Raw genomic sequence first — 26,449 nt, 5'->3', positions numbered from 1 at the left:
AACGATTAATTTTCCTCCTATTGGTCCACAACATACCAACATAGGGGCTTCCTATTGGCTAAACCTACATATCAATCAACTGTTGGGAATCACATTGACAGATACCACAGTCTATTTTTTTCGCTCGCTTCGAGCGTATCGCGCCAGGAAACACACTGGAAAATGATTTTAAACGATATTAATGACATATTCCATACTTTGTATTCCCCTTCTGTTGTCCTGGAGTTTTACTTCCCCAATCACATAATTAAATGACCCCCTCTGCACATCCACTACAAGCACACAAGCAGAAAGACAGAGAGAGAAGGAGAGAAACCAGTACATTTAACGGGTTACATACAACAACAAGCGGAGTAAGCAGAATCGTTGGCTGACCGGCCCTGAGGAATGCGTGTCCCGTGTGAACAGCCGGGCGCCTGCGCACGCTTGAGAATGGCGCTGTGCTGCACGGAGCGGCGTAAATTCATAATTCGTGTAGGTCCAACTTGTCAGTTTTAAATATTGATGTCGACGCATTTTCAGTGACTAATCGCGGCAGCACTACAGATGGGTAAGACTGGGAACGCACTGCTGACCTGGTTGGAGGACGACTGCTCTACCCTTCAGCCACTGCCGCCCTGTAAAAAAACGGTGTCATTAATACATTACATCAGGGGTGTCCAAACTTTTTGTCCCGAGGGCCACATACAGACAAAAATCCTCCTTCTTTGTGTGTGGCAGTCGTTGTCGACTGTTTATTACTTTTCTGGAGGACAAATTTGTCCCTGATCTTTCGCCACAGCTTTGTACCTTCGTCGACCTGCAAACCGACGTTAGCCGATATGCCCTTCCAGGAATTGCAGGCCATCTGCATTACCTTGTATTCCGTCAATGAAGGTTATACAAGTGGTCACACTTTCGGACCTCTTTGGCCAAATGCTCTTCTATTTGGTCCATATTCATTCTTCTAAATCTTCCGTGGTTTTTGCCGGTATTATGAGGCATGAAACCGGAAATGTGACTCCGGAAAGAATGTAGTTAGCGGACAAATCACAGCTTTGCGGGCTGAGTGAGGCTTGCATAGCTTTGTCGTATAGTTACAAAACTTGGGCAATGCACCCGCAAGGGGTATTCAAGGCGTCCTTGAGCGTACCCCTACTTGCATGTCTCTGAAAACGCAGAAGCAAGCGCCGGCCTTCAGTGCCTTAACCCAGAGGGTACAAACCGAGAACAACAAGAATCAGGAAAGTAAAATGTCCTCAAAAATAAAGCAAAACAAAGTGCTATAAGTAGTGCCATTTAAGTGCTACTAATTGTTAGTTTAAAAAAATATATATATTTTTTTTTAAATATATATATTTTTTTTATATATTATATTTTAAGACATTGATGCTGGCCAATTAAAAATGGATGGTGGGGTGAAGTTGGCCCTGTGGGTCGTAGATTGGACACCCCTGCATTACATCTTGCCTTTCTGCCTGCTGTACCAACTCTAACCTGAATGCTCTCTAGATTTAGGTGTGGTTATGAATGAAAGCGGAGAACCTCCAGTGTTGAATATTATGTTTGAAGAGCAGAGTCTAGACACAATGCTTGGGACATCCTCTGGAATTGATTTCTGAAAATGGCTTGAGTTGATGCTTACATCTCTGATCCACTTACGGTTCAGTTCAGTTATTTAGTCAGCCTGATGTGACTGGTAGCCAAGAATGTTGCAGCTACGGTCACTGTCACTCCTGGGTGGCAAACAGAAAGTTGTTAACATGAACCATGATGAAATATGAACATTATCTGTGATAAACAAAAACAAAAAAAATGGAATGATATAATGAATGATAGATCGAGGACATGTTAAAGTTAAATTAGATCCAAATTTGAATGTCCTCTATCCTAATTTTTAAAGGTCTTGACCTTCTAGGTCAAGTGCCTTGAGATAATGTATATTATGATTTTGTGCAATATAAGTAAAAATGTATACAATTCAATTGAAAAACGAGCTTTGACCATATCACATGTAGTAACCAGTAGTTAAAGTTGTTGAGTTTTTCAGTTGTCATGGACAAACCTCACTTCACCATCATGTGAAGGAAAGCACCACATGTTTGTTTGATGTGTGAAAGCCACATAACATTGGAGTAACTAGACCTTTGATTATTTTGTCACATGCATTGATTCAGAATCTACTAACCACTATTTTTTCATATTTTGCTGTGGTAGTAATATCGCTCTGTCATTTTGTCAGATAAGTTTAATATTTTCTGAATGCATTTGTTTGGTGCTACAGCTCTGAATGTTCACATATTCCTTCTACATGTCTTTGATACCCTGATGGAGGAGTTGTCTTTTTCAGGATTGCTGCCTGTGACCAAAAACATATCTGCTCAAAATAAAACAGATCACAGAATTACCTCAGATTGCATTAGATATTCTGCAGTCAAAGCTGACATACTCAAAGGGCTTTCCAATTAGTGTCTGATTTAAGATTTCATGGAAGAAAGTGAATCCTGTCTGACATCAGCAACTTCTCAACATCAGCCTTAATCAAAGTCACTGTATCCACCCACAACACAATCTCAATCTGAAACTGTTAGGTGGATAATAACCAAGAAACATTGGCTCAAAATATAAATATAATACAAATGCATAGCGGCGAAAGTCTACATCAAAATTCTGCACACTGCTCTGTTACGAACGTCTCATGCAACAGTCCGGTCTCAAAAATCATGTATGCTCGATAAAATGTGGTCTGAGGGTAGAATGCAGACTCTGAATGTGACTAGTGCTGCTTGATTAATCATAATCCCGATTATTTTTATTCATATTGAAATCTTGATTATTAACAACTGATTGATTTGTGAACATATGCGTTAATTGAACTTTAACACTGGTGTTTTATTCTAAAACAATGTCTTTGAACTTTAAGTATAATTGAACTGACTTACAATAAATACAATAAAATAAATAAAGTGAATTATATACAAATAAAACAATATATACAAATAATAAATATAAATACATATCACCAACTACGTTGAAGTTTATGTTCATCATCATAATCTTAATCTAAATATAATAGGCTGTGGAAAAGGAATTATTAAGATTTGAAATATCTTAATTACATAATTTTTTATTAATATCACACACAATCAGGAGGAAGGAAGCCTTCCCCAAAGGTGACTATGGCCAAGTGGAGTCTTTGCCCAAAGCACTACAGCCCTAGCCTGAAGTTGTCAGACTCACAATTCTAGTCAGAATGTGAGTCTGACACCGCTCCATTGGGCTGTGATTATGGGGCGTGTTTCAACTGACCAGGAAATAAAATTCCTCTTCGCTCAATTGTATAGACCTACAACCAATCAGAGCAACGTAGTATGTGACGTATGTTAAGCAACGCATTGTGAGTTATTTACTAACGCCGGGTTCACACCGGACGCTCAAGCGATGCCGAAGCGACGGTTCAGCGCAGCGCCAAGCCTTAAATAACAGCTGGCTCCCATCCACTCCCATGTTAAAACTTTGTGCGGGTCACACCGGAGGCTGAAGCACCACGCTGCGCAAAGGCTGCCTCGCGCCGTGCATCGATCGTTTCGGCGTCGAGTCTATTTTTTGCGCTTGACGCGATTGTATCGCACCAGGAAACACACTGAAAAATGATCTTAAACTATATTGATGACATATTTTAGATGATATAAATGATCAAATATGCATCCCATACTTTGAAGTCTCCTTCTGTTGTCCTGGAGTTTTAATTTGACCAATGACATTATTAAATGTCCCCCTCTGCCCATCCACTACAGCCACACAAGCAGTGATACAGATCAAAAGAGAGAGAGAGGGGGCTACGTATTCTCCACAAGGCTTGAGTGGAGAATACGTAATTTACACCCGACACTCGACATTGAACGGAGCAAACAGCAAGTTCTTCAACATGGATGACATTGAATTAATAATTGAAGTGGAGAAGTACAGTGAGTTATATGATCCTCAGAACATGTTGTATAAAGACAACACCAAGAAAGACAAATGTTGGGACACTGTTGCTTAATGTTGGAGCAACAAGTAAGTATATGCTTTTAATCTACTGGATCAATGGGTGATATTATTAGCGCTGCCCGGTGGTTCAGCGTCGCTTCAGTGTCCGGTGTGAACAGCCAAGCGCCGGTGCGATAGGGATTAGCGCGGTCCTTTGGTGTCGACTCCACGTTCTCTGTTCCTCTTTCAAAATGAATGCGCTGTTGATGTCTTCTAAAACAGACTCAATGGCAGCATCTACACATCTCAGCTCTCCAGCGGCAGGCATGTTTGTTGAAAACGAATTCAACCCAAGGGCACTTTGATGACGTGGTTGATTACGTTACCGTTGATCATCTGTCCATCATCGTATAAAGCCTGCCCTGACAATCTTATTGGCCCGGTCGCGCATAATTTCTCCCCAACGGAGCGACTCCAGACCGAACTTCCCGACCTCAAATGTTGTGGGCGGGGCTAAGTTCGTCTGGCATCCAGGCTACTACAGCCCCATCCAACTATAACCTTAGCCACTAGCCTGAAGTTTGAGGCTCTCCCCTTTTAAATCCCATGCAGCCATAACTTGCCTCAGGCCATCTGCAATGTTTTTGCCCGTATGGTCTTCAGGGAAAAGGCAGTTCAGGGAGCCATCTTGTCTTCACAGAGAAATCCCGTCAATATAATGTAGCTAGAGGGCTCCATAGCGTAGCTTGACAAAAGGTCTGTGCAAACATCTTTTGCAACTTTTTCACAACATTCCACAAATAGTGCAAGCAGTGCAACAAAAATGGTAATGTGATGGCAAGACGTAACGCTTGTTTAAAGTGTTTACTAATTACTTGAAACGTGTTGATTAGACATATCTCTTTGGCTAGCATGAATGTAATGGCATCTGTAATTTATTGATGTCTCCAGGAGATTGGTGGATAGGCTGTTGCTTTGTACAGTGTACTGACTCGCTACAGTTTAAAAGTTGATTTATTTAAAATGACGCCACAATATCAATACTGAATTTCACATAATGATCGACACTTTTATCAATAAGTAAAATCTTCTTCAGAGCAGCACGTGCATTGATAATTTTCCTATCCCTCTCTCTCTCTCTCTCTCTCTCTCCCGTTCAGTGTGACAGGTCAACTAAACACATGTTCAGTCTGTGTTGATAATCATATTGAAAGCTCAGTTTCAGTTCAGTTTTATGATTTTATTTGGATCCTCATCAGCCACTCAATAAAACATTACAGCAAATTACAGATGAAACAAACACATGCAATAAACATAAGAAATATATAACTGATAACTGAATCTTCATGGAAAAACATTATATATGCTTATATCTTATATATTCAAAATACATTGCTAATATTCCTATATGAAACACTTACAGAGGAGACTATAAGGAGTGGTGTCATTAACTGTGGCTTCATAGCTTGGTAATTTTTCGGCTTTAGCCATCTGAAATAGAAGTCAACCATAGTTCAATACAATACTGTGCAGAGCTTTATGTCCTCTAGATGTAGAAACTGTGGAGAGACCTGTCTGCTGGGGTGTTTTAGAGCTGAATGTGAGTCGACTGTATGAACAAAAATAATTCTGTGCCCTATTATTATATTTTAATAATTTCAGCTCACTACTGCTCACACTCAGATTGGAACTAAGCATCAAAAAATATATATGTGGGGTTTAGATTTTGAAAGATATGCAGAGGAAAATATATGTGGATGTAGAGCAGTCGTAACCAACCTTTTTAAGCTCAAGATCCCTGACCTTGGCCTAGTTAAAAGGTAAGATCTACCTATAGTAGCACTGAGAGAAGAAGATGGCCAGATTGAACTTCCTCCTTACAGCTTTTTATTTGGGCTAATTGTATTTGAATTACATGGAATGCTTTGGTCCAACTTTAAAATTGATGCAACCAAGATTGTCCTAATTTTGTATAAGGACACTATTGAGTTCATTGTAGAAAGCAAAGAAAATAAAATCAACACACTTACAGTGAGCAGATCGTGGGAGAGCGGGGTAATGTGGGACATTTTTTACATTTGCTCCCCTCTAGACAAATTTTCCATTAATTCAGGATGTTTTCTAGCCTGGATGCCAGACGAACTTAGCCCCGCCCACAACATTTTTGTTCGGTCTGGAGTCGCTCCGTTGGGAAAAAATTATGCCCGACCGGGCCAATCAGATTGTCAGGGCGGGCTTTATACGATGATTGACAGATGATCAACGGTAACGTAATCAACTACGTCATCAAAGTGCCCTTGGTTTGAATTCGTTTTCAACAAACATGTCTGCCGCTGGCGAGCTGAGATGTGTAGATGCTGCCATTGAGTCTGTTTTAGAAGACATCGACAGCGCATTCATTTTGAAAGAGGAACAGAGAACGTGGAGGCGACGCCAAAGCACCGCGCTAATCCCTATCGCCCCGGCGCTTGGCTGTTCACAACGGACACTGAAATGACGCTGAACCGCCGGGCAGCGCTAATTATATCACCCGTTGATCCAGTAGATCACTGCACGGCTTTGTGCCAGTCACACCGGAGGCTGAAGCCCCGCGAGGCAGCCTTGGCGCAGCGCAGTGCTGGGTTGATGGGAGCCAGCTGTTATTTAAGGCTTGGCGCTGCGCTGAAGCGTCCGGTGTGAACCCGGGTTAGTAAATAACTCACAATGCGTTGCTTAGCATACGTCACATACTACGTTGCTCTGATTGGTTGTAGGTCTATCCAATTGAGCTATGAGGAATTTTACTTCCTGGTCACGCCCCATAATCACAGCCCAATGGAGCGGTCTCAGACTCACATTCTGACTAGAATTGTGAGTCTGACAACGTCAGGCTAGATGTTTTCTAGCAATAGAAATGATCAGAATGTCTTCGGGACCAAGGGCAGTGAAAATATGATTGTTTTTTTGTGGTCTTGTGTCTCACTTTACCCGAGCTAAGGGGTAAAGTGGGACAGACCAGAGAAATCAAGGGGGTAAAGTGATCCACTTACTTTTTCCACTTTAAAACTACCATATAAACACATGTTGTAATAGTTAAAATCCTGACAGCTAGATTGACAACCACACATTCCAAAACTAATATCGGACTAGTAACAGAATCATGGGGATTGGTCAATTAAGCACATTTATGATTATTATGATTCATGTGATCTCTTGCGCACTCTAGCTTACCTGCACATTGTTTCTCTATCCAATTGGCAGGGACATGGATATTGTTTTTCTCTGCGTATTCAAATGCCAGTTGACGGCACTTAACTGGAGCAAGACCATGGAACTGGTCAGCTAGTTGTTTCAAGTGTTTGGCAAGCTCCTCCTCCATCTCATCTGTGAATATTATCTTTGCCTAGGCTACTGCACTCCAGGTTACTGATTTTACTTCCCCTTCCTCTTTTTTCTTTATTAATCTTTTGAGGGTTGTCTTGTCAATATTTCTATCCCTTTCAGCTTTTTTTAAGGACTTCTTTCCTTGCATGACATCAGCGACTACACTCTCCATCTCTGTGAGGGGTGTTTGGCCCCAGGTTGTCTTCCTGGTTTAGTTTCCTGACATGATGGCTTCTCTACAATGTTTATGACATTAAATATGAAACATATATAATGTAATATTACAGTAAAATATGTTTAAGACTAAACTTAAGTTGTCTCACTTTACCCCACAGTCAACATTTTAGAAAAAATCTTCAGCTAGCATCAATCACATGGTTTTATATGTTGGAAGTTCATCCATATGTATGATATAAGTTTTTCTAACTGAATCAATTTGTTTTGACACAACAGTTGATTAAGTTCAAAGCTATTTTTTTAACTTTTACATGCAAAAAACAATTTTTATACCACAGCACCAGCACCAAGTTCTCCTTCATGGCAAGGGGGGAATGGGAGGGGCGTGAAAACATAATGGTCACATGACCACAAATGTGTTCCGTTGCCTCACATTACCCGATGTCTCACATTATACCCCGCTCCCCCATAATTTCAGGTGCCATTGTTAACTGTAAAGGTTTATCCTCAGATTTGTATGCAAATTACTACTCTTTAAATTACCATTTTAGAAAGTGGAAATGTAATGTGCACAAAGAACAACAAAATTCTCAGTCAGTTCTACGAACCGAAGTACAGTTGTATGTCCCATCTTATGCAGCCTCACTTTTCACAATGCCGCAATGACATCAGAAGGCAAAACTGTTGCAGTCATGTTACTCACTCAGGTCAATGTGATGGCTATGAGTGCTTTGTAGTTTTGCCCAGTTTTTTTTTTTTTCCAAATGTGTTTATTGTTTTGTTTTTTTCTTTCAAGGAAGAACAAGTTACAAATACAGTAAACATAAGATTTTTTTCACATTTAATACATACATCAGGAATATTATCATAGAAATGATTCAAAATCTCTGGAGTGATATACAGCTTCATGCACCATTTATACTGTAACAGTCTGAAACCTGAATTAGATGTTTGTGATTGAGTACAAATATTTTGCCATTCACACCCAGTTATCTCCTCCCCTATGTCTGCGCATCAAGCAAATCTCTTGTCCTCTCATGACTCTGGGGACCCAGATGACTAAATCTTATAAAAGATGGAAATAAGTCTTCTCTGGTGAGGGCTTACCATAATTTTTTCTACTGCTGAGAGGTCGGGTATTGACAGCTTTATTTAGTTTATCAGGTTTATCTTAGTATAGATACATATGAAGAGGTATGTTGGCTGAAGTTTCTCTTTCCATGGCCAACCATGAGAGGGATGAACTGGATCTGAACCAGAAGGAGGTTTTCCAAAGCTGGCGTGCCAAGTAGTACCATTTGAGGTTGGGGAGTTTCAACCCTCCCCTGTCGTATGGCAGATATAGTAGAGAGATGCGTAATCTTGCTCGTCTGTTACTCCATATGAAATTTCTGGAGACTTTAGTCATATTTGGGAAGAAGTTTGTTGGTGGTGGAAGTGGTATGCATTATAATAAGTAAAGAAATTTGGGTAGGACATTCATTTTGAGGATATAAATCCTGACAATTATTGAAATTGGCATGGTTGTCCATCTGTTAATAAGGTTAGTCACTCCTGATATCACTGGGCTATAGTTAATGGATACAAGGTCCTCTGTTGAATGAGTAATTTTGATCCCAAAATAAGTAAAACTAGATGTATTCTTAAATGTGGTTTGTATTAGGGGGGCAACTTCTCTCTGATTGTTTAAGAATAGATATTTTACTTGCATTCATTCAGTTTATATCCTGAAATTGATCCAAAAGTATTTATTAACTCCACTTAGTCTTTCGGAGAAGGAGTCTAAGGCTTCCTTGATCTCGTGGTTTGAGGTGATAACTTCTTTGAGCTGGGCAGAGAAGTCTTTTCGAAGAGCGTGAATAGCTGCTAATATTCCGTCATCCCTAGCTTGGGTTTCCGGAGCTTCAGCTACCCATGAGCTAACTCCACATCGCCATCTCTTTTCTTCTCGTTACCTCTTGAACTGGGTTTACTCAACTTAATTTTGAATCCCACTTATATCTTGCACTTATATCACTCGACTGAGACTTTAAAAAAAATCAAACGAACAGGTTAACATTTATATATGATATATTTTACCGGAGCACCTGGGCTTTGCGACTTCTCACGTCCACTTCATAACTGGAAGCCTGTTTGGCCTCATAGTTATACACAACCAATCTGATGGTTGTGAGGTTTCAACCATCAGATTGTGAGTCTGTTAGGTTTCTGTCAGCAAGCCAGCTCCTGTACTTTGATTTGATTCTTTTCATTTGTGGAAAAACAACTTCACAGAGGTAAAAGGATCCAAAGTAGCCTCTCTTTATGTCAGGAAGCAAGTCAACAAATCGCTGCAGCCCTTTGGCCAACCACTTTACATCCGCATGGACAAGCACACCACTTGAAGCGGTTTTGCTTGAATAAAGGTCATCAGTTTGACCACCAGTGTCATTACATGTGAAAAGTCCATAACCTGCCCTCTGCTGATGAATCACACAGTGATCATTTATGAAGTCGGGAAAATAAGGGTCACTACGGCACAGTGCTATAAAACCAGTGCGCACACAATGCAGTGCCAGTCCCCCATCAGTAGCAATTGCCACAGTTCATGAATGGGGCGAGCGTGTTTTTAAACTCATTGTAAATATCCTCACCGCTCGTTCTCTCCATTAAGTGCAAAAGAAGTCCTTTTTTGTGTAGAATCCTGGAAAGTCATTCTGAGAAATACACAAGCTGAGCTGGATCTATTACATGTAGAGATTCATCAAACTCTGTTGAAAAATCTTTCAGTCCTTGTTGATCCACGTCCTCTGATAGTGACTTGACCCTCCTTGTCACTGTGGCAGGGCCAAGCGGCCAACGTTTGCGAAAGTTAACTTACCGACAATTATTTCTTATCTCATTGGTCAAGGCAGCACCTGTTACTCGCAAAACTGAACAATTATTTTTTTCTATTAATTGTGGGATACAGGGGTAGTCTCGAAGACGGGTTCGCGACCACTGAATGTAGGGGATAGTGCTGTGTGGTACAGACATAATATACACACCTCGGCTCCTGTCCCATCTCTTCATTTTTTTAAGACGCCTCACACTGTTTGAGATGGGCTCTTATTGCCTTATCCACCTACTATCTCTCTCAAAATCTCTCTCTCTTTCTCTCTTTCTATATGTTTGTGTCCTTGTGTTTTTGTATGTATTTTTGGAATGTCTCAATATCACTGTCTAGCTGTTATAGTGTATGGTCTGGTGCATTTGGGATTGGTACTTGTTCAGCTCTGCACAACAGCTGATTTCATATGCTCTTCAGTGCAGTTGTTTTAAGATTTGAGAATGATTTGTTACATCCACAGACTGTAAATAAAGATGGAGGCTGCATCTTCCTCCAATTGTACAAACATTTTATCAAAATACACAGAAGCCGCTATCTTGCAAGGTTATGTGGAGTCAGACTCTGAACATTAATGATAGTGGTGTGTTAATCTCAACTATTAACTGATTAATACGTATTCAAGACAAAAGTTATCAGAAAAAATTACTCTTGAAGAAAGATCAGTGTGATATGTAAATATTTGAAATGACAGAAACCATAATGGAGAAAAATAAATGACTGTACTTTGACTTTTTAGTAGTTCATGATCAGTCAACTAACACAGAGGAGGAAGGGTTTATGACCTACTGTATATTGCAGCAAGCCACCATGGGTCTCTAAAGATTATTTTTCCTAACTTTTTGGCAGCTATCAAGTCATTCATCATTATATAGAGTCATGGTTATATCCCCAAAGTATTTTACTCACCAGTTTATTTACTAAGGTTTGGGAGTTACACTGATACCACTACTCATTTACAAAAACTGTAACAAATCCACAATTCAACCCACATATTAATTTCTATCGTTATGTTTATATAGCACTTTCCCAATTTATCAGACACTCAAGTGCTTTAGAGCCACATTCACCCATACCTTCATAAAGCGTTGCTATATGCGAATCATTTTTATATCATACACCATTCCTTAATGGCGGCACAGCTGTCAGGGGCATTATTGGGTTCACTATCTTCCACAAACCTGACCTTCTGGCCAGTAGACGACCTTCTCTACCTTCTGACCCTCCAGAGGCTTTTACCTGTTTGTTGCTGACCCCTTTCTTGACAAACGGCCAGCACAATATTACAACTCCCATACTGTGAGCTATTAATGAACGTCTATATAAATGGTGTGATGAGGTTTGTATTGGAGGTAATATCAGGGGTGCTGTTCAAATAAGACAACAGACTGAATTAAAACGTCTTCAAATCACATATCAGAAGTATGACAGCTGTTTTTATTAATGGTGGATCGTATTCCTTCAGTTTCAGGTATGAAGTGGGGAAGTACTGAATAATATCTAAAATAATGAAAACCAAAACCCCAGAAATATTACCCACCTCATATCACCTTCTCCTGCCTACTTACCGTTTATATGTTACCAAAGGGGCCATTTACTGTAAATGAACACACTACAATAATGAATAATGTCTTCTTGTGTCTTCATAAAAACATGTATATATATATATATATAATTGATTTATGTTAGAGTTGCAGCAAAGTTATCTGACAAAGAAAATAATAGTAATAATAATAAAAATGATAATCATCATAATACATTTGATGACAATGTAGCACACTGCAAAGCTGTACAAACCAGGGAACCAACTTGACTCTGCTGCTGCTGCTTATAGCAGCTCCTCTACATGTGGTGTTTGTGTGTTCTGTCTGCTGATACCTCAGCTCTCAGGACTTCTGTAAGGTACAGGCAGAAAGATGGACCAGATGTCAGTTAAAAAAAACACATTAAGGTCTGCATTAAAATGTCATGTAATTTTCATTGGAAAGGCTCAGTAATGATGTAGTGATGGGTCTGTCTTATCATTTCACTCTGAAAGAGAGTGAACAAGGATAGTATTGTTAAATCATCCTATCACATATTACTGAAAAATCATATTGTACATCTATTCTAAAAACCGTCTCACTAGACCAGCACACAATTCACATTTTGAACAGATTATTACTGAATTTAGGGAATCGTGTTACTGTTAAACAAAGGTGAAAATATTATCAACTATAATATCAATACAAACCTACATACATATAGTAAGTAAGGCCACTGTTTATAGTAGCTAAGTACAGAAGCAAACTTTACTTGGGCACAGACCTGAGCTCTGAAGATTTTAAGCTATTCTCCAATAGTGGCAGGAACCCTGGTGCTTTCTTTATTATGGTCGCCCAAATATTTCACCCCCTAATCCAGACACCTTTAATTGATGTGTGAGTTTATGCTAAATATGAACATTTGAATAATTTCCACTTACAAGCACCACAATGTGCTGCTATGCAGTGACAGACCACCTCCATGTTAACCTCAATAGAAGTGCCAGGCTGCTGAATACTTCTCACCTTCTCAAACAAAGTCTAGCTTTGACGCGCTTTGGGATACTGTAGGGGATCTAACCCCTCCTCACTTCCCCCAACAACACTTACTCTTTTACTCTAAAGCAAAACCACCATTACCGGATCAACCAGGCAACATACCAGCATTACCATTACAAACAAAACAAAGTTGAAAAAAGCTGTCAAAGTTGTATTATCTACAACTGAATTCTAATAACTAAATAATTTATTTAAAAAATTGAATTTCCTGATTAACTCAGTTATACTGCTGACAGTTACTCAACAGGAGACACTTAACAGGTGGCAATGAAATCGGCAACAATAAGCAAGGTTACCTTTGTGTCGTAAAATACAACCTACAACTCTACAGTAAACACATTAACGTTAAATCATGTCATGTACTGATAATCTTAAATTGTACAGCAGCCTCATTTGTACTAAACAGGTAGTAAATCAGAGGAGACTAGCTCCATGGCATTCACCAACACATGCTGTAAGATTTTAGTGATATCAGCAACAGTTAATATAATAATAATACCAGCAATTATTAATCAGTGCATGTTCTGAGCTGTGGCTCAAGGATAAGAGCTGTCGAGCTCAAACCAGAAAGTTGGCGGTTCGATCCCAGTCTTCGAACTGCCAAATATGCTTGGGTAAGATCCTGGACCAGTAAAGCATGTTATGCATCAAGACTAGAAAAGTGCTATATAAACACATATACCATTACCCCAGAAGTCTAGACCTATAACAGAATAACTAAGAGATGGTTCAGGACTAACCAGAACCAACTATAGGTTTGATCAAAAAGGAAGGTTTTAAATCTAACCTTAAATGTAGAGATGGTGTCCGCCTCCTGAACCCTGAGTGGGAGCTGGTTCCACTTGCTAGGAGCCTGGTAGCTGAAGGCTCTACCTCCCATTCTACTCTTACAGACTCTAAGAACCACAAGAGAGCCTGTGTTTAAAGAGAGAAGTGATAGGTTGGGACAATACAGTGTTATGAGCTCTTTGACATATGAGGGGGCTTGATTGTTTAGGGTTTTACATGTCGTAGGATCTTTAATTCTATTCTGAATTTTACAGGGAGCCAATGAAAAGAAGTTAAGACAGGGGTAATATGATCTCTCCTTCTAGTTCCTGTCAGCACTCTTGCTGCAGCATTTTGTAACAATTGGAGGCTTTTCACAGGCTAAAGCCTGAAACATACTTCTGCGACTGCGTCTGCGTCTTTTCACGCCGCTGTGGCGCAAGACTCGTTGTCATTCATGCTTCCCCAACCGTTGCGCGTCTTACAAAGCAATTCCACGCCAGAACACTAGGCGGAGTAATGCTTTTTGTCCAAGACGACCTGACAGACGCCTTCTTTGTGGGTGTGGCAATCGTTGTTGACTGTTTATTTACCTTCTACCAGTCGTGTTCTCCATTATAAACACACGGTGAACCATGGCAGAGAGTGTATTCAGGATGGGTTATAAAGGTGCTCATATTTCGGACCTCTTCCGACAGGAGTTCTTCGCGGTTGTCCATTCTTCTTTTTAAAATCTTCCGTTGTTTCTGCCTGTATTATGGGACATGAAACCGGAAATGCAGCTCCAGAAGGGATGTAGAGCAGACCAATCACGGCCGGTACAGTGAAACTGCGAATGGCTCATTAAATCAGGGCTGAGTGAGCTTTCGGAGCTTTTCCGTAAATTTTAGAAAAATTGGGTGATGCCCGTAAGCACGTAAGAAGGGATACATAAGCACGTAAGGGACCCGGAGGGGCTCTTGCGCTTAAGGGGCCCATGAAAACGCATAAGCATGTTTCAGGCTTTACTGGGACATCCTGATAATAAAGTATTAGTTAGTCGTTTTGCCATTATTGTTATGTTAACATTAGATGTTGATAATTAAAGACAGTTTTATTTGAGAGGTATTTATAATATAATTGTCAGTTTTTCTTCCAAATAAGTTTGTCCAAGCTGTTAGTTTTTGTTGAATCTGACAGATTGTCTGACTACACGTGGCTAGTTTTCAAAATAATCTGACTTGTTTTTTGCTGTGTAAAAAGTGATCACAAGAAGCCTGATAAAAATCTGTCTGAAAGCCTATTCTTTGTCTTTGCAGGTGATGAGCATTCTGAGTAACCCAAGTGGAGTCTCCTCACAGCCACAACATGACTTCTCCATTTCACCACTCCATAGCGCCTTGGACTGCTCTCCATCCAACGTCATCTCAGGCAGCTGCAGCCAGCGTTCAGCGGAGGCCTCTATTAAAACGGTGGACAGCCCTCCCTCATCCCAGTCCTACTGCCCTCCCACATATGGCACCACCAGCTACAGCATGGACTCAGCTGTGGCAGCTGCCGGCTACCAGTACAGTCAGTATGGCCAGAGTGAGTGCTGCTATCCGAGGTTAAGCAACATTTTTATGTGAAACATGCCCTTTTTAAAGCTCTCTGTCATTAATTAATACCGCACAGTTATTCCACTCAGTAAATGATTCCAATAAATAATAATTCCACAATTATTCAGAGTTAGACAGTATTGTTGCTAGCAGTCAAGCATAGTCTACAGTACAGAATGACACAAACCACTGAGAGAAAACCGCTAAATAAACAATCACACGCACATAAACTGTGCTGATAATGAACGCTTCATGGTGTATTTTTGACAGGAACAATCAATGGCATAATAAAATATCACTTTAGCATGGTGGGACACCACATCCCAAGAGATAGTGCTGAAGTGGGGTTACCTGTAAAAAATAGTGTGTAAGCAACAACACTTACGAAGAAGATCAGAAATTTATGGAGATGTGGATTATGATAAGGTTTGGAGTTTCAGCACCATGGAGAGCACCACTGATTTATTAGTAGACAGTGACCAACTCATAGTTAAGAAGCACATCTCCAAATACGCTATCCAATAAAAGATGAGTCGAGGGCAACTGGACTTTGTTGTAGACTTTTAAAAATACTCTCATCCAAGAGGTCTCTTCAGTTATTACTGCCTGGTGGGAAAACTTGTGCTTTTAACTTATGTGGGGTCGTTTTTAAAGTCATCAATGTTAAATGGTTCATTATTGCTCCTTACAGTCTTTAGACTTGTTGGAGTCAATTTAGGCCAAGTTTGAATGCTTGTTAAAGAAGTGAAACATTGTGGGTGAGCGACAAGTAATGTTTTAGACACTCCACATCTAATGGGAAATAATTTCTCTACTTTGACATAAATAGCCTCCCTCACTACTCTTTCAAGCCACATGTCCTCCCTATCTAAAATGTGTATTGTTGTTGCCATCTAGGGAATGTCCCTCCTTCCTCATATTGAAGTAAAATGTTGAGGCCTGAACTTGGTAACTGACACCACTGATTAACGCCATGATTTTGGCTTTTTTGATTACACCAATAGCTCTACTGTCGATCTCTTCATAACTCACATGACTTACATTGCTTTAATGGGTATCTATTCTTTCAGATGTCCCAATTTTTTATGTTACTGTATTGGTGGGTTTCACATTGTTGGTGCTCTTCAAGGTTCTTGCAAACTTTTTCACAAAGATCAAGCCGTCATTGAATCATTTTTCATTTTTGATGAGGTCTGAGTCTGACTTTTTTATTGTTTTAACACAATCAAGACACATAGATACAATTTCATGAATTGGGAGACCTGTGAATCTGCGCAGATGACATTATATCATGTGCAAACTGCATTAAAAGGGTTGGAAATGCGATACCACTGTATTATGGTTAAAAGCATGATTTTCAGATTATAACAACTTGATAACTAGCTATATACTAAATAATTTCTATTACAAAATCTCTCTTATGCTATGACTGATCCTCTGTGATGCAAAGTTCGTGGTTGGGCTGTACTCCCACCCCATCCCACCCCCTTCCTGCAGAAAGATTTAACAGTTTACTTGAGACATTTGACTCCTCTCTTGTTCTAATTCAGAAAGCTCCTGACAGATTAAAGTATATAGTGTAAAAATAGCTGAGGCTAGAGTGTGTGCCTGCACCTGTATTTGTACATGTGTGCATATGTTTTAGTGTGTATTATCAGATGAGCTGTATCATGGTAGCAGAGGACTCTAGGTGTGACTGCTCAACAGGGATTTAAGGTATAAACCCGGCTGACAGGAAAAACAGCTTCCTTTACAGGGCCTACTAAACCCTTGTGAAACATACACACACATGCACACTGCTCCCCCACTAGCTGTCTGGCTGACTGGCATCTTGGCAGACAGACCTACCCACCCATAGGTGCTCTTCTTTCTCTCATTCCTCAGCATCGAGTGACAGCTTCCTTTTTGTGCACACTAACATCCTAACTGACATGTCTTACTTATTGCCCCCAATAGCCTAAACACACACACATGCACACCATGTCACATCCCTTCTGCTGTCAGCCCCCCTCTCTTCAGCCCTATTAAAAAGAAGTTATCGCTAGCTAAACCAGGGAGGGGCAACATCCACCACTCCAAGAGAAAAATATACAGAGCATTAAGGCCAGGTTTTTTTCGAATAAAGTGACTACCTGTCTCTATCTTTGTTTGTGGAAGCAGAACTGTTGGCTGCATTTTGTCTTTCTGTCAGTGTTATGTTGTCAGTCAGTGTGAATGAACAAACAATTCTGCAACTATACAATGTAAGTATGTTTTGTGTGGATTAGGTACTTTTTATGTGTGTGAATGTGAACATCAACATCTTTTATCTCTTATTTATCTGTGCCATAGAACTCCATTGTCTGTAAAAAGTATTAAAAACACATCAGTGAGACACACTGAGTCACAGGTTCCTTTATTTATGACGTTTAATTCCCTGTCCCAATATTTCTCCCTTGGCCCTACCCCTAGTAATGAAGTTGCTTGGAGTGTACCCCTTCAAACTGAGCCACAGGGGTAGGCTTAGAAAATATTTCCTAGGAATAGGGACACCACTCGCTACTTCCTCAGCAGCCAATCAACGTTATTACAGTGACAAACAAAATTAACTACCAGCTGTTATCATCCAACGTTATAATAGTGACACATCTGACAACTGCAGGAGAAATGGGACAGATTGATCTTTTGATCAACAAATTCAGTGTTTACATTGGTTATTTCAAAGTTATTTCAATTCCAACACACATGAATTAAAACAAGCATCAAGAAAAATAGAAAGGAAATGGCGCTCCAACAACCGTGTTGAAAATCTCCTAGCCTGGAAAATATTGTTAAAGCAAATAAGAAGGCCCTCCACAAAGCAAGACCTGCCTACTACTTAATAGAAGGAAATAAAAACAACCCCAGGTTTCTCTTCAGTACTGTAGCCAGGCTGACAGTCACACCTCCACCGAACCCAGTATTCCTCGATCCCTAAATAGCAATATCTTTATGACCTTCTTTATGATAAAATTTTAACTATAAGAAATAAAGTCAACCATCTCCTGCCCTCAGTTTGCACTAATTCCCTATCAAGAATTGAAATCTCAGAAATAGCTGAGCATCTTACCAATTATTTAGACAGCTTCTCTCTGATCACCCTGGATCAGCTGACAAAAACAATATCATTTTCTATAGCCACAAGTTGTATCTTCGATTCTATTAATACAAAATTATTAATAATATTATTTGGGGCAAAATAATTTTGCCCCAAATTGATATTACGTTACTGAGGACAGTCAGTCTCTCATTATCATCAGGATATGTACCACAGTCCTTTAAACTAGCTGTAATCAAACCCCTTCTCAAAAAACCAACCCTGCACCCGGAGGTTTACCTGAACAGTGTAATCAATTAACTAAACTCCAAGCATGTCTCAAGACCTAAAAACCTGGATAACCCGCAATTTTCCTTTATTAAACTCAGATAAAACAGAGGTTCTAATACTTGGCCCTAAACACCTTAGAGATACATTATCTAATGATATAGCTGCACTAGATGACATTGCCCTTGCTTCCAATGAAACAGTCATGAACTTGGGCGGGATCTTCGATCCTGATTTGTCCCTTAATTCTAACTTAAAACAAATGTCTCTAACCACCTTCTGCCAATTGCGATACATCTTAAAAAAATCAGACATGTCCTTTCTCAAAAAGATGCAGAAAAACTAGCCCACGCCTTTGTTACATCCAGACTGGACTATTGTAATTCCTTTTATATACATGGTCCAGCAGTAAGTCGTTAAAGACTCTGCAGCTTGTCCAAAATGCTGCAGCACGTTTCCTGACAAGAACCAAGAAAAGAGATCACATTTCTCCTGTATAAGCTTTGCTACACTGGCTTCTGGTTGAATCTAGAATAGAATTTAAAATTATCCACCACACCTTCAATGCCCATAATGATATAGCACCATTATACCGTAAAGAGCTGATAGTACCTTATCATCCCACTAGAGCAGGGGTCTTCAACGTTTTTCAGGCCAAGGACCCCCAAACTGATGGAGAGATGGAGCAGGGACCCCCTAGTATATATATATATATATTGTATAAAATTGTGTTTTATACTAAACTGGGCCTAGTTCCATGTATAAACATAGCTACCCTGTTATTGTGCATTGAAATCTAAGCTATTCAAATAATAAACAGGTAAATTTATTCATGTTTTTATTATTGTTTGTTGCTGAATGTGTGCATTGCTGCCTGAAAGATAACGTTTTCTGCCTCCATTGATCCGTCCGATTCAATATGTTGGATTCTTGTTAACGTGTATTTAAAGACATTTAAATTTGTGGGGAAAAATTGGTTTGAAAAATAGTGGTTGAATTTTATTTTTTGAATATAAAAAATTGTCTCATCAACCAAAAATGTCGCAACCCCCCTGTAGTACCTCCATGGACCCCCTCTTGAATACCTGTGCACTAGAGCACTGCGCTTCCAGAATTTAGTCTTACTTGTCGTCCCTAAATTCTCTAAAAGTAGAGTAGGAGCCAGAGCTTTCAGCTATCTAGCTCCTCTCCTGTGGAATCATCTCTCACTTTCAGTTCTGGAGGCAGACACCATCTGTACGTCTAAGAGTAGCTTAAAAACCATCCTTTACGATAAAGCTTATAGTGAGAGCCGGTCCAGGCTTGTCTTAGATCTGCTCTTAGTTATGCTGCTATAGATCTTGAACGTCAGGGGACATATGACACACAGAGTTTCTCTTCCAAGCTTCTCCTTCCTCTTCTCCCTCCTTATCACATCAAAGAAATTAATATCTCATCAATACATGGCCAATACTGGCTTGAATTCTTCCTGGAGTCCCTTTGCCTTTTAGTCTGCGGATCCAGGGCCTTGGCTACGGCCACATCCTGGATTATGATGGTGGATCGAGTATCAGAGATCGTGATCGTAATGGTGGATCCTGTATCGTGCTTGCTGATCGTGATAATAAGGGCAGATCCTGTATCATGTTGGCATCAGATAATGGTGGTGGATCACGATTGAGGTGGCAGCTGATGGGGGATCCTGATGGCGGCAGTGGACAATGACTGTGGACTATAGTTGCATCCGATCTTGGTGGTGGATAACGATCGTGGTGGCTGCTGACCATGGACTATGATTATAACAAGACTGCTTGCTATACAATATTTCTCCTCAGATACATTACTGAAATAATCCATCAATTAATTTACCTTTCATTATGCTACAAACTGTTTATTCTAATCAAGTTTGCAGATACCCTTATCTTTCTGATGCTCTCCATTAAACGTGGCATCTATTGCACTTCTGTCCGTCCTGGGAGAGTTATCCCTCACATGTGGCTCTCTCTGAGGTTTCTACGTTCTTGTTATAAGGTTGCCTTTTTTTGTAGTTTTCCTTACTCTTGTTGAGGGTTAAGGGCAGAGGATGTCACACTTTGTTAAAGCTCTATGAGAAAAATTTTGATTTGTGAATCTGGGCTTTAAAATTAAATTTGATTGATTGAATGTAACGTTAGTCCCGTCCATAGAAACTTCTGTCCCGCACTGAAAACTTTATCACATCAGTACGGAAGGTTTTTCAAACATCATATAAGGACATGAAGAAGCATCACTTATTATTCTCAATCAGACATCCTTGTTTTGATGCCGCGATTAGCGATTTTCCTGAAATACTTGTTACAGCAATTCAATTACATATGAATTTGTTAATGGATTAGACCAGGGTTCTCAAACTTTTGCAAGCTTGGCCCCCCTAAAGCTGGTTAGGGGGTAGTTGGGGCGCCACCGCCCTCAACTACACCACAATATATAGATAGATAGATAGCTTGGAGACAGTGCTATGCTTAGAGATGGTGGATGTTACTGCTGGAGGCTATCACGTTTACCTTTTAAAGAAGTCCACAGGCTTCTCTTTCAAGTCAGGGTGTTTGGTGTCAAGGTGCCTTTTTAATTTGCATGGCTTCATGGTGTCATTTGCCAGCAACTCAGCACACAAAACACACTGACTCAGTCGTGCCAGTGACGGTGAAACCAAACTGCAAATAGCTCTCGTCATATTTGCAAAGATTTGGCTTCTTCGCAACTGGCGCATCGGTTGCCTGACTTTTACGGATCAGAAACTTGTCCATGGTAGTGTTTGTTTGCTGATACAGTGTGTGTGATGTTAATAAAGTTCTAATTGCAACATCGTGGTCTTGTGAGTGTGTTTGTATGTGTGGCTGTGAGCGACTTGCACACGAAAAATTAATAAGGCTGTGCTAGGCAATGGTTTCTAACAAAACGAACAGTACACAATGTAGACAGGGACAGCACAGAATAGTATTCAAGTGCTGTTGTTTTATTTGTTGCAACACGGTGGATGATTGAAGATGTAAAGGTAGGTGTTAAGAAGAAAAGGGCTAGCTTCAGTTGGAAAAAGTAAGCTAGCTAGAAGGCTAGCTCTTGGGGCTATAAGCTTTCTAAAAAAGACTGGAGCAAATTACTCCTTAGATTAGGCTACAAATAGGCCTGCTGCAAGTGCAGGAAGGTAATACTAAGGAAGGAGTGAGTCTTTAAAAAGACTGTTTATAAAGCAATGAATATCTGAATTATTGAGGAAACAAGAGCAATCACAGAAAACTCAGCAGGTAGTCGTCACAGTGAGGGTGAACGCTGACCATGCCTACAGTTAGTTTTATACTCGGAAGCGTACGTGCAATTCGCGTTCAAATGATAACACTCCTCTTTTGATTGGTGGATCAGGAACGAAACAGTATTTGATTTGTTTGTGTCAGTCCAGCCCCTAGCATTTCGCCACTTTTTTTTTTTTTTTCTCTGTGACATTGCGCCCCCCCTGGAGATTGTCTGTGCCCCCCATTTTGAGAACCACTGGATTAGACTAAGACTCAGAGTTACTTTGCAGGATTTCTTACATTTATGAACATTTTACCATCCGCCGTTGCCATGTAGATGCACGTGATCCGTTCGTAAAGCATTAGGGAATTTCCGTCTACCCTTTCATATTCAGAGAGTTCCTGAATACACTATGGTTAAAGGGGTGTTTAAAGGCTCTATGTCACACAGAGATATTGGACAAAACTATTCCCTTCACAGCCACGCAGAAAAAGAAGAGGTAGGAGTAGATAATACCTGACAAGGTCAACTGTGTATGTTGTACTGTTTATACATTGCACCAATTCCATCAAAACAACAAAACAGTCATGTTTGACTTACCTCTCTATTGCTGAGTTTGTCTTTAACCAGAGTCACTACATATTCTTCTTCAAGATGTCACAATGTTGAGTGTCTGAGAAGCATCTGAAGAGGATATTAACTCTTGCTCCTGTCTCTCATCCTCTCCAGCTGCTGTGGATTACCTGGCAAAGAATGTCAGCCTGTCCAGTCAGCGCAGGATGAAGCTGGCCGACCACACAGCTGTACTGGGACTGCTGCAGGTCGAGACTGGCCCGGCCTACTAGTGCTTGCCTGACATGTTTAAAAAACATGATATCTGGTCACCAGCACAACCTGCACCTCCTGCTGCCATCCATACAAATAAATCTGTGTGTGTGTGTGTACATGTGTGTGTCATAGACTGACTTCATGGGGCTGATATTTAGATGTTTTATACTTTATATAAGTGCTTGTTTAAGGATCGAATTATGCAGCTGTCCAAGCTTTAAACATTCCCCATGGTACCATCAAATCCACAATATGGATTTCCACTTTTAGTAATACAGTTGTCATTTGTTCCTCACATTTAGAAAAAAAGTTTACTGTATAGCTTTAAACAAGTGATAAAAAACAATAGTTGTGATCCCTGAGCCAACCAGTTAAGGGAGTCATCTAAAATATTACCCACAAAACTTGTGATGGATTTTAATTATAAAATAAGAAAACCGTCCTCACCTTATCAGAGATCTAAGCTTATACAGTGTGACAATGACAGATGAATGTTTTAAGGTTGTCACTGCCCACAATAAAATAGTGAAAAGTATGCATGTCACTCATCCTGTTATCACTGGACTGACTGACATGCATTCAGACTGAAGGACAAACACCTTTTTTAAACTCACATTGATGCATTTTTTAGTGCACATTTTGTGTTAATTGTGCTGTTGAATTGATGTTTGCATTCAGTCTGAATAAACCTTAAAGAGAAAGTTCACTGAAAAATGATAATTCCCTCATTACCTACCCGCCACTATGCCAATGGAGGGGTGGATAAAGTGTTTGAGTCCACAAGACACTTGAGGCGTTTCAGGGGTAAATAGTATTGCAACGAAATCCAATATAATTGAATAGAGTGGCGACCACGTCTTCAAATGTAAATTAAAGAGACAGAAAAGTGTCCATAAGCCCCGACATTCAAATTTGACTTGAAACAGCGTCAGTTACACCATGTTTCTAGCCTAAATGTCTTCTCATATCCTCCTCTGGTGCTGCGTTCACGTTCGCACGTACACACCGCACACACACAAGTGCTCACACGGGTTTGCGGTAGCATCAATACTTTTGTTAGCATTGCTGCAGTTAGTGCTGAGTATCACTGATGTTGTCACGTTCCCCTTGGGCAAGAGCATACAAGCGCAAGCCTGTGCGGTGTGCATGTGCACGCACGTGAACGCGGCCCCCCCATGGGCATAATGGTGAATATACATTTTTCGGTGAAAGCAGTCACCTCTTGACTGCTGCCTCAATTTCAAGTGTTCGTCTTCTGATAGCACACATTCACAAATGTTTTGGTGCTTACACTGGATGTGAGATTTTCTGCCTAAATAGACAGATCAGTATAAGATGCCCATACTTTGGCCATTTACAGTGTACATTTACAAATTTAATCTGAGGGTGTACTGAAAAGTTGCTGTAATGGTAAAATACAATTATAATTGAAATGTTTTCTTTCATAAGCAAGCACTTATCTTAAGCGCCTCATTTCTTCCTCTGTTTTAGTTCTTGGTCCAGTCTGCTGTGATCGATCAGCTGCCTGCCACAAGCATGTTCTGCAAATGGCATGGCCCATGCCCAGAGGCTTTCTTGATCAGCAATGTTGTAGGCAGCTTCTACTTCTACTTTATAGCCCTGTTACAAGTTACATGTCACTTGTTGATGTAGTTGCTTTATGAAAAAAGCCAGAAGCCAAAGATGCCATTCAGGATTTTCTGTGGAAGAGAAGGATTCCCTTTGCGGCAGACATTTAGTCAACATAGCAGAACTTTTACATGCCGAAAACTATGACACAGGAAATGAGAAAGGGGACAAAATATGGGCACTTTGAAATGAGTGGGCTTGGTTTTTCTTTTTACTGAATATCAGCACAAAATAATGGCAGCTTACAGAAAAAAAACAAAAAACAATCAGGAATCCAGGTGTGCATGTGGGTTTCCGAAGGAGATAACACCCCTGTAGCAGACTAATGTGGTATTATTCAGCCATTCCTCAACGGATGTTTCTATTCAGACATTAGAGTTCCTCTCATCACTGGGACCTCCCAAAGGGCACTGTGAATATTTGGAAGTCAAAGATTCAGAGATAGTCACTGCTGGCAATTTCAACATATATACATTCGGAGCATATTTAAAAAAACAGCTGTTATTTCTTATTTCCCCTTAAAACTTTTTTTATACTTTAGAAGCCTGTGTTTTCTGATGTGCTCCTGTCTTGATTTACTGTTGATGAAAACTCCTACCTATTATCTTGATACATTTAATATAGGCACATCAATTGCGCACACGGCCCAGTAAACCCAGTACATCTATCAGTTTAAGACTTACTGTTGTTTAGCTATGTCAGTGAAGTGCTTCCTGCAAACAGTAATGTGCTTCTGTATTATTATTACTATTATTACTATGTCTTTCTTTCGTTCTTCTATATTTAATTCCATTCCAGATTGATGCTGTGTTTAGTCATGGGTTTATGTGAGGATGATGCCATGTAATTACCGTCACCATAGGGCACTGGTGTCCTTGTAAACCCAGTCATCACATTATAAGATAATCCTTCTTCATCTCCACAAGAGCCATGGAAACTGTTTGGACGCTGACTGTGTGAACCTTCTACCTTGTGTATATATATTTTTTCACTGATAGCATACCAAGGAGAACATTTAGGATCAAATGTACAGATATGTTTATTTACCTGACCTCTTCTGTTTACCTCTTGGTCCTTGCTCTGCTTGTTTAGTTTTGCTTTCTGTTTGGCATGTGTGTAATATAATTTATTCTACCTGTATGATGTATTAGAATAGTATGAATTTTCTATTGGCATTTATTCCCCTCAGCCTCTTGGTTTGTACACTGTAACACTGGCGTAACTGTTCATTAAAGCTCTACAATTGGACCAAGGTCACAGGGCTGTGCTAGCTTCCTGCTGTACACTGAAGTTGATGTTTGTATGTAATGTAGAAATGACTACTACATACTCCAATACTAATGTGGTATTGACCACTGCATAATCGCTGTGAACTAACCATGCAACAATTAAGAACTGTTTTCCAACTCAGACAAATACACATGCAATTTTAATGTAGGCTATGTAATTGTGTATTATTGACAACTAAGTACTTATGTTATAATGTACTACTCAAATTACCACTTAGTAATGACTTTTGAGCGCTCACTTAAAATACTATTGACAATGGTGTACACGTGTATAAATATAGTATTGTCTTTATAGTACTCATATGATATTGTAGTCTATGACTACTTAGTAATAATGATAACTACTAAATAAACACATATCGACACAAGAGGAGATGGGACCCAGCCCGGAGGAAGCCCGGGGCCCCCGTCTGGAGCTAGGCCCAGACGGAGGGCTCGATGGCGAGCGTCTGGTGGCCGGGTTTGCCACGGAGCCCGGTCGGGCATAGCCCGAACAAACTACGTGGCACCCCCCCTCTCTTCATCTCATGGGCCCACCACCTGTGGGAAGACCCGTTGGGGTCGGGTGCGCAGCCACATGGGTGGCAGCGAAGGTCAGGGGTCTCAACGGACCAGACCCGGGGGGCAGAAGCTGGCTCTGGGGGCGTGGAACGTCACCTCGCTGTGGGGAAAGGAACCGGAGCTTGTGAGGGAGGTGGAGCACTATCAGTTAGATCTGGTGGGGCTTACCTCCACGCACAGTCTCAGCTCTGGTACCGTACTCCTGGATAAGGGTTGGACTTTATTCTTCTCCGGAGTTGCCAAGGGCGTGAGGCGCCGGGGCGGGT

At 40.3% G+C, this 26,449-nt stretch overlaps 1 protein-coding gene across 2 annotated transcripts in view; it reads left to right on the top strand.

Moving 5' to 3' along the window:
• LOC133957301 (paired box protein Pax-7-like) overlaps nt 1-25,586 on the top strand; it is a 58,981-nt gene extending 33,395 nt beyond the window's left edge. For both annotated transcript variants that reach the window (XM_062392811.1, XM_062392810.1), the window contains exons 8-9: nt 15,006-15,273; nt 22,606-25,586. In XM_062392811.1, coding sequence (XP_062248795.1) covers nt 15,006-15,273; nt 22,606-22,721 — 384 coding nt within the window. In that variant the 3' untranslated portion in view covers nt 22,722-25,586. The remainder of the gene's footprint in view (nt 1-15,005; nt 15,274-22,605) is intronic.
• Nucleotides 25,587-26,449: the final 863 nt, after the last annotated feature.

The sequence above is a fragment of the Platichthys flesus genome, chromosome 7 (assembly GCF_949316205.1).
Source record: "Platichthys flesus chromosome 7, fPlaFle2.1, whole genome shotgun sequence".
In the NCBI taxonomy this organism is placed as follows: domain Eukaryota; kingdom Metazoa; phylum Chordata; class Actinopteri; order Pleuronectiformes; family Pleuronectidae; genus Platichthys; species Platichthys flesus.
This window is presented reverse-complemented; position numbering and strand designations above follow the sequence as displayed.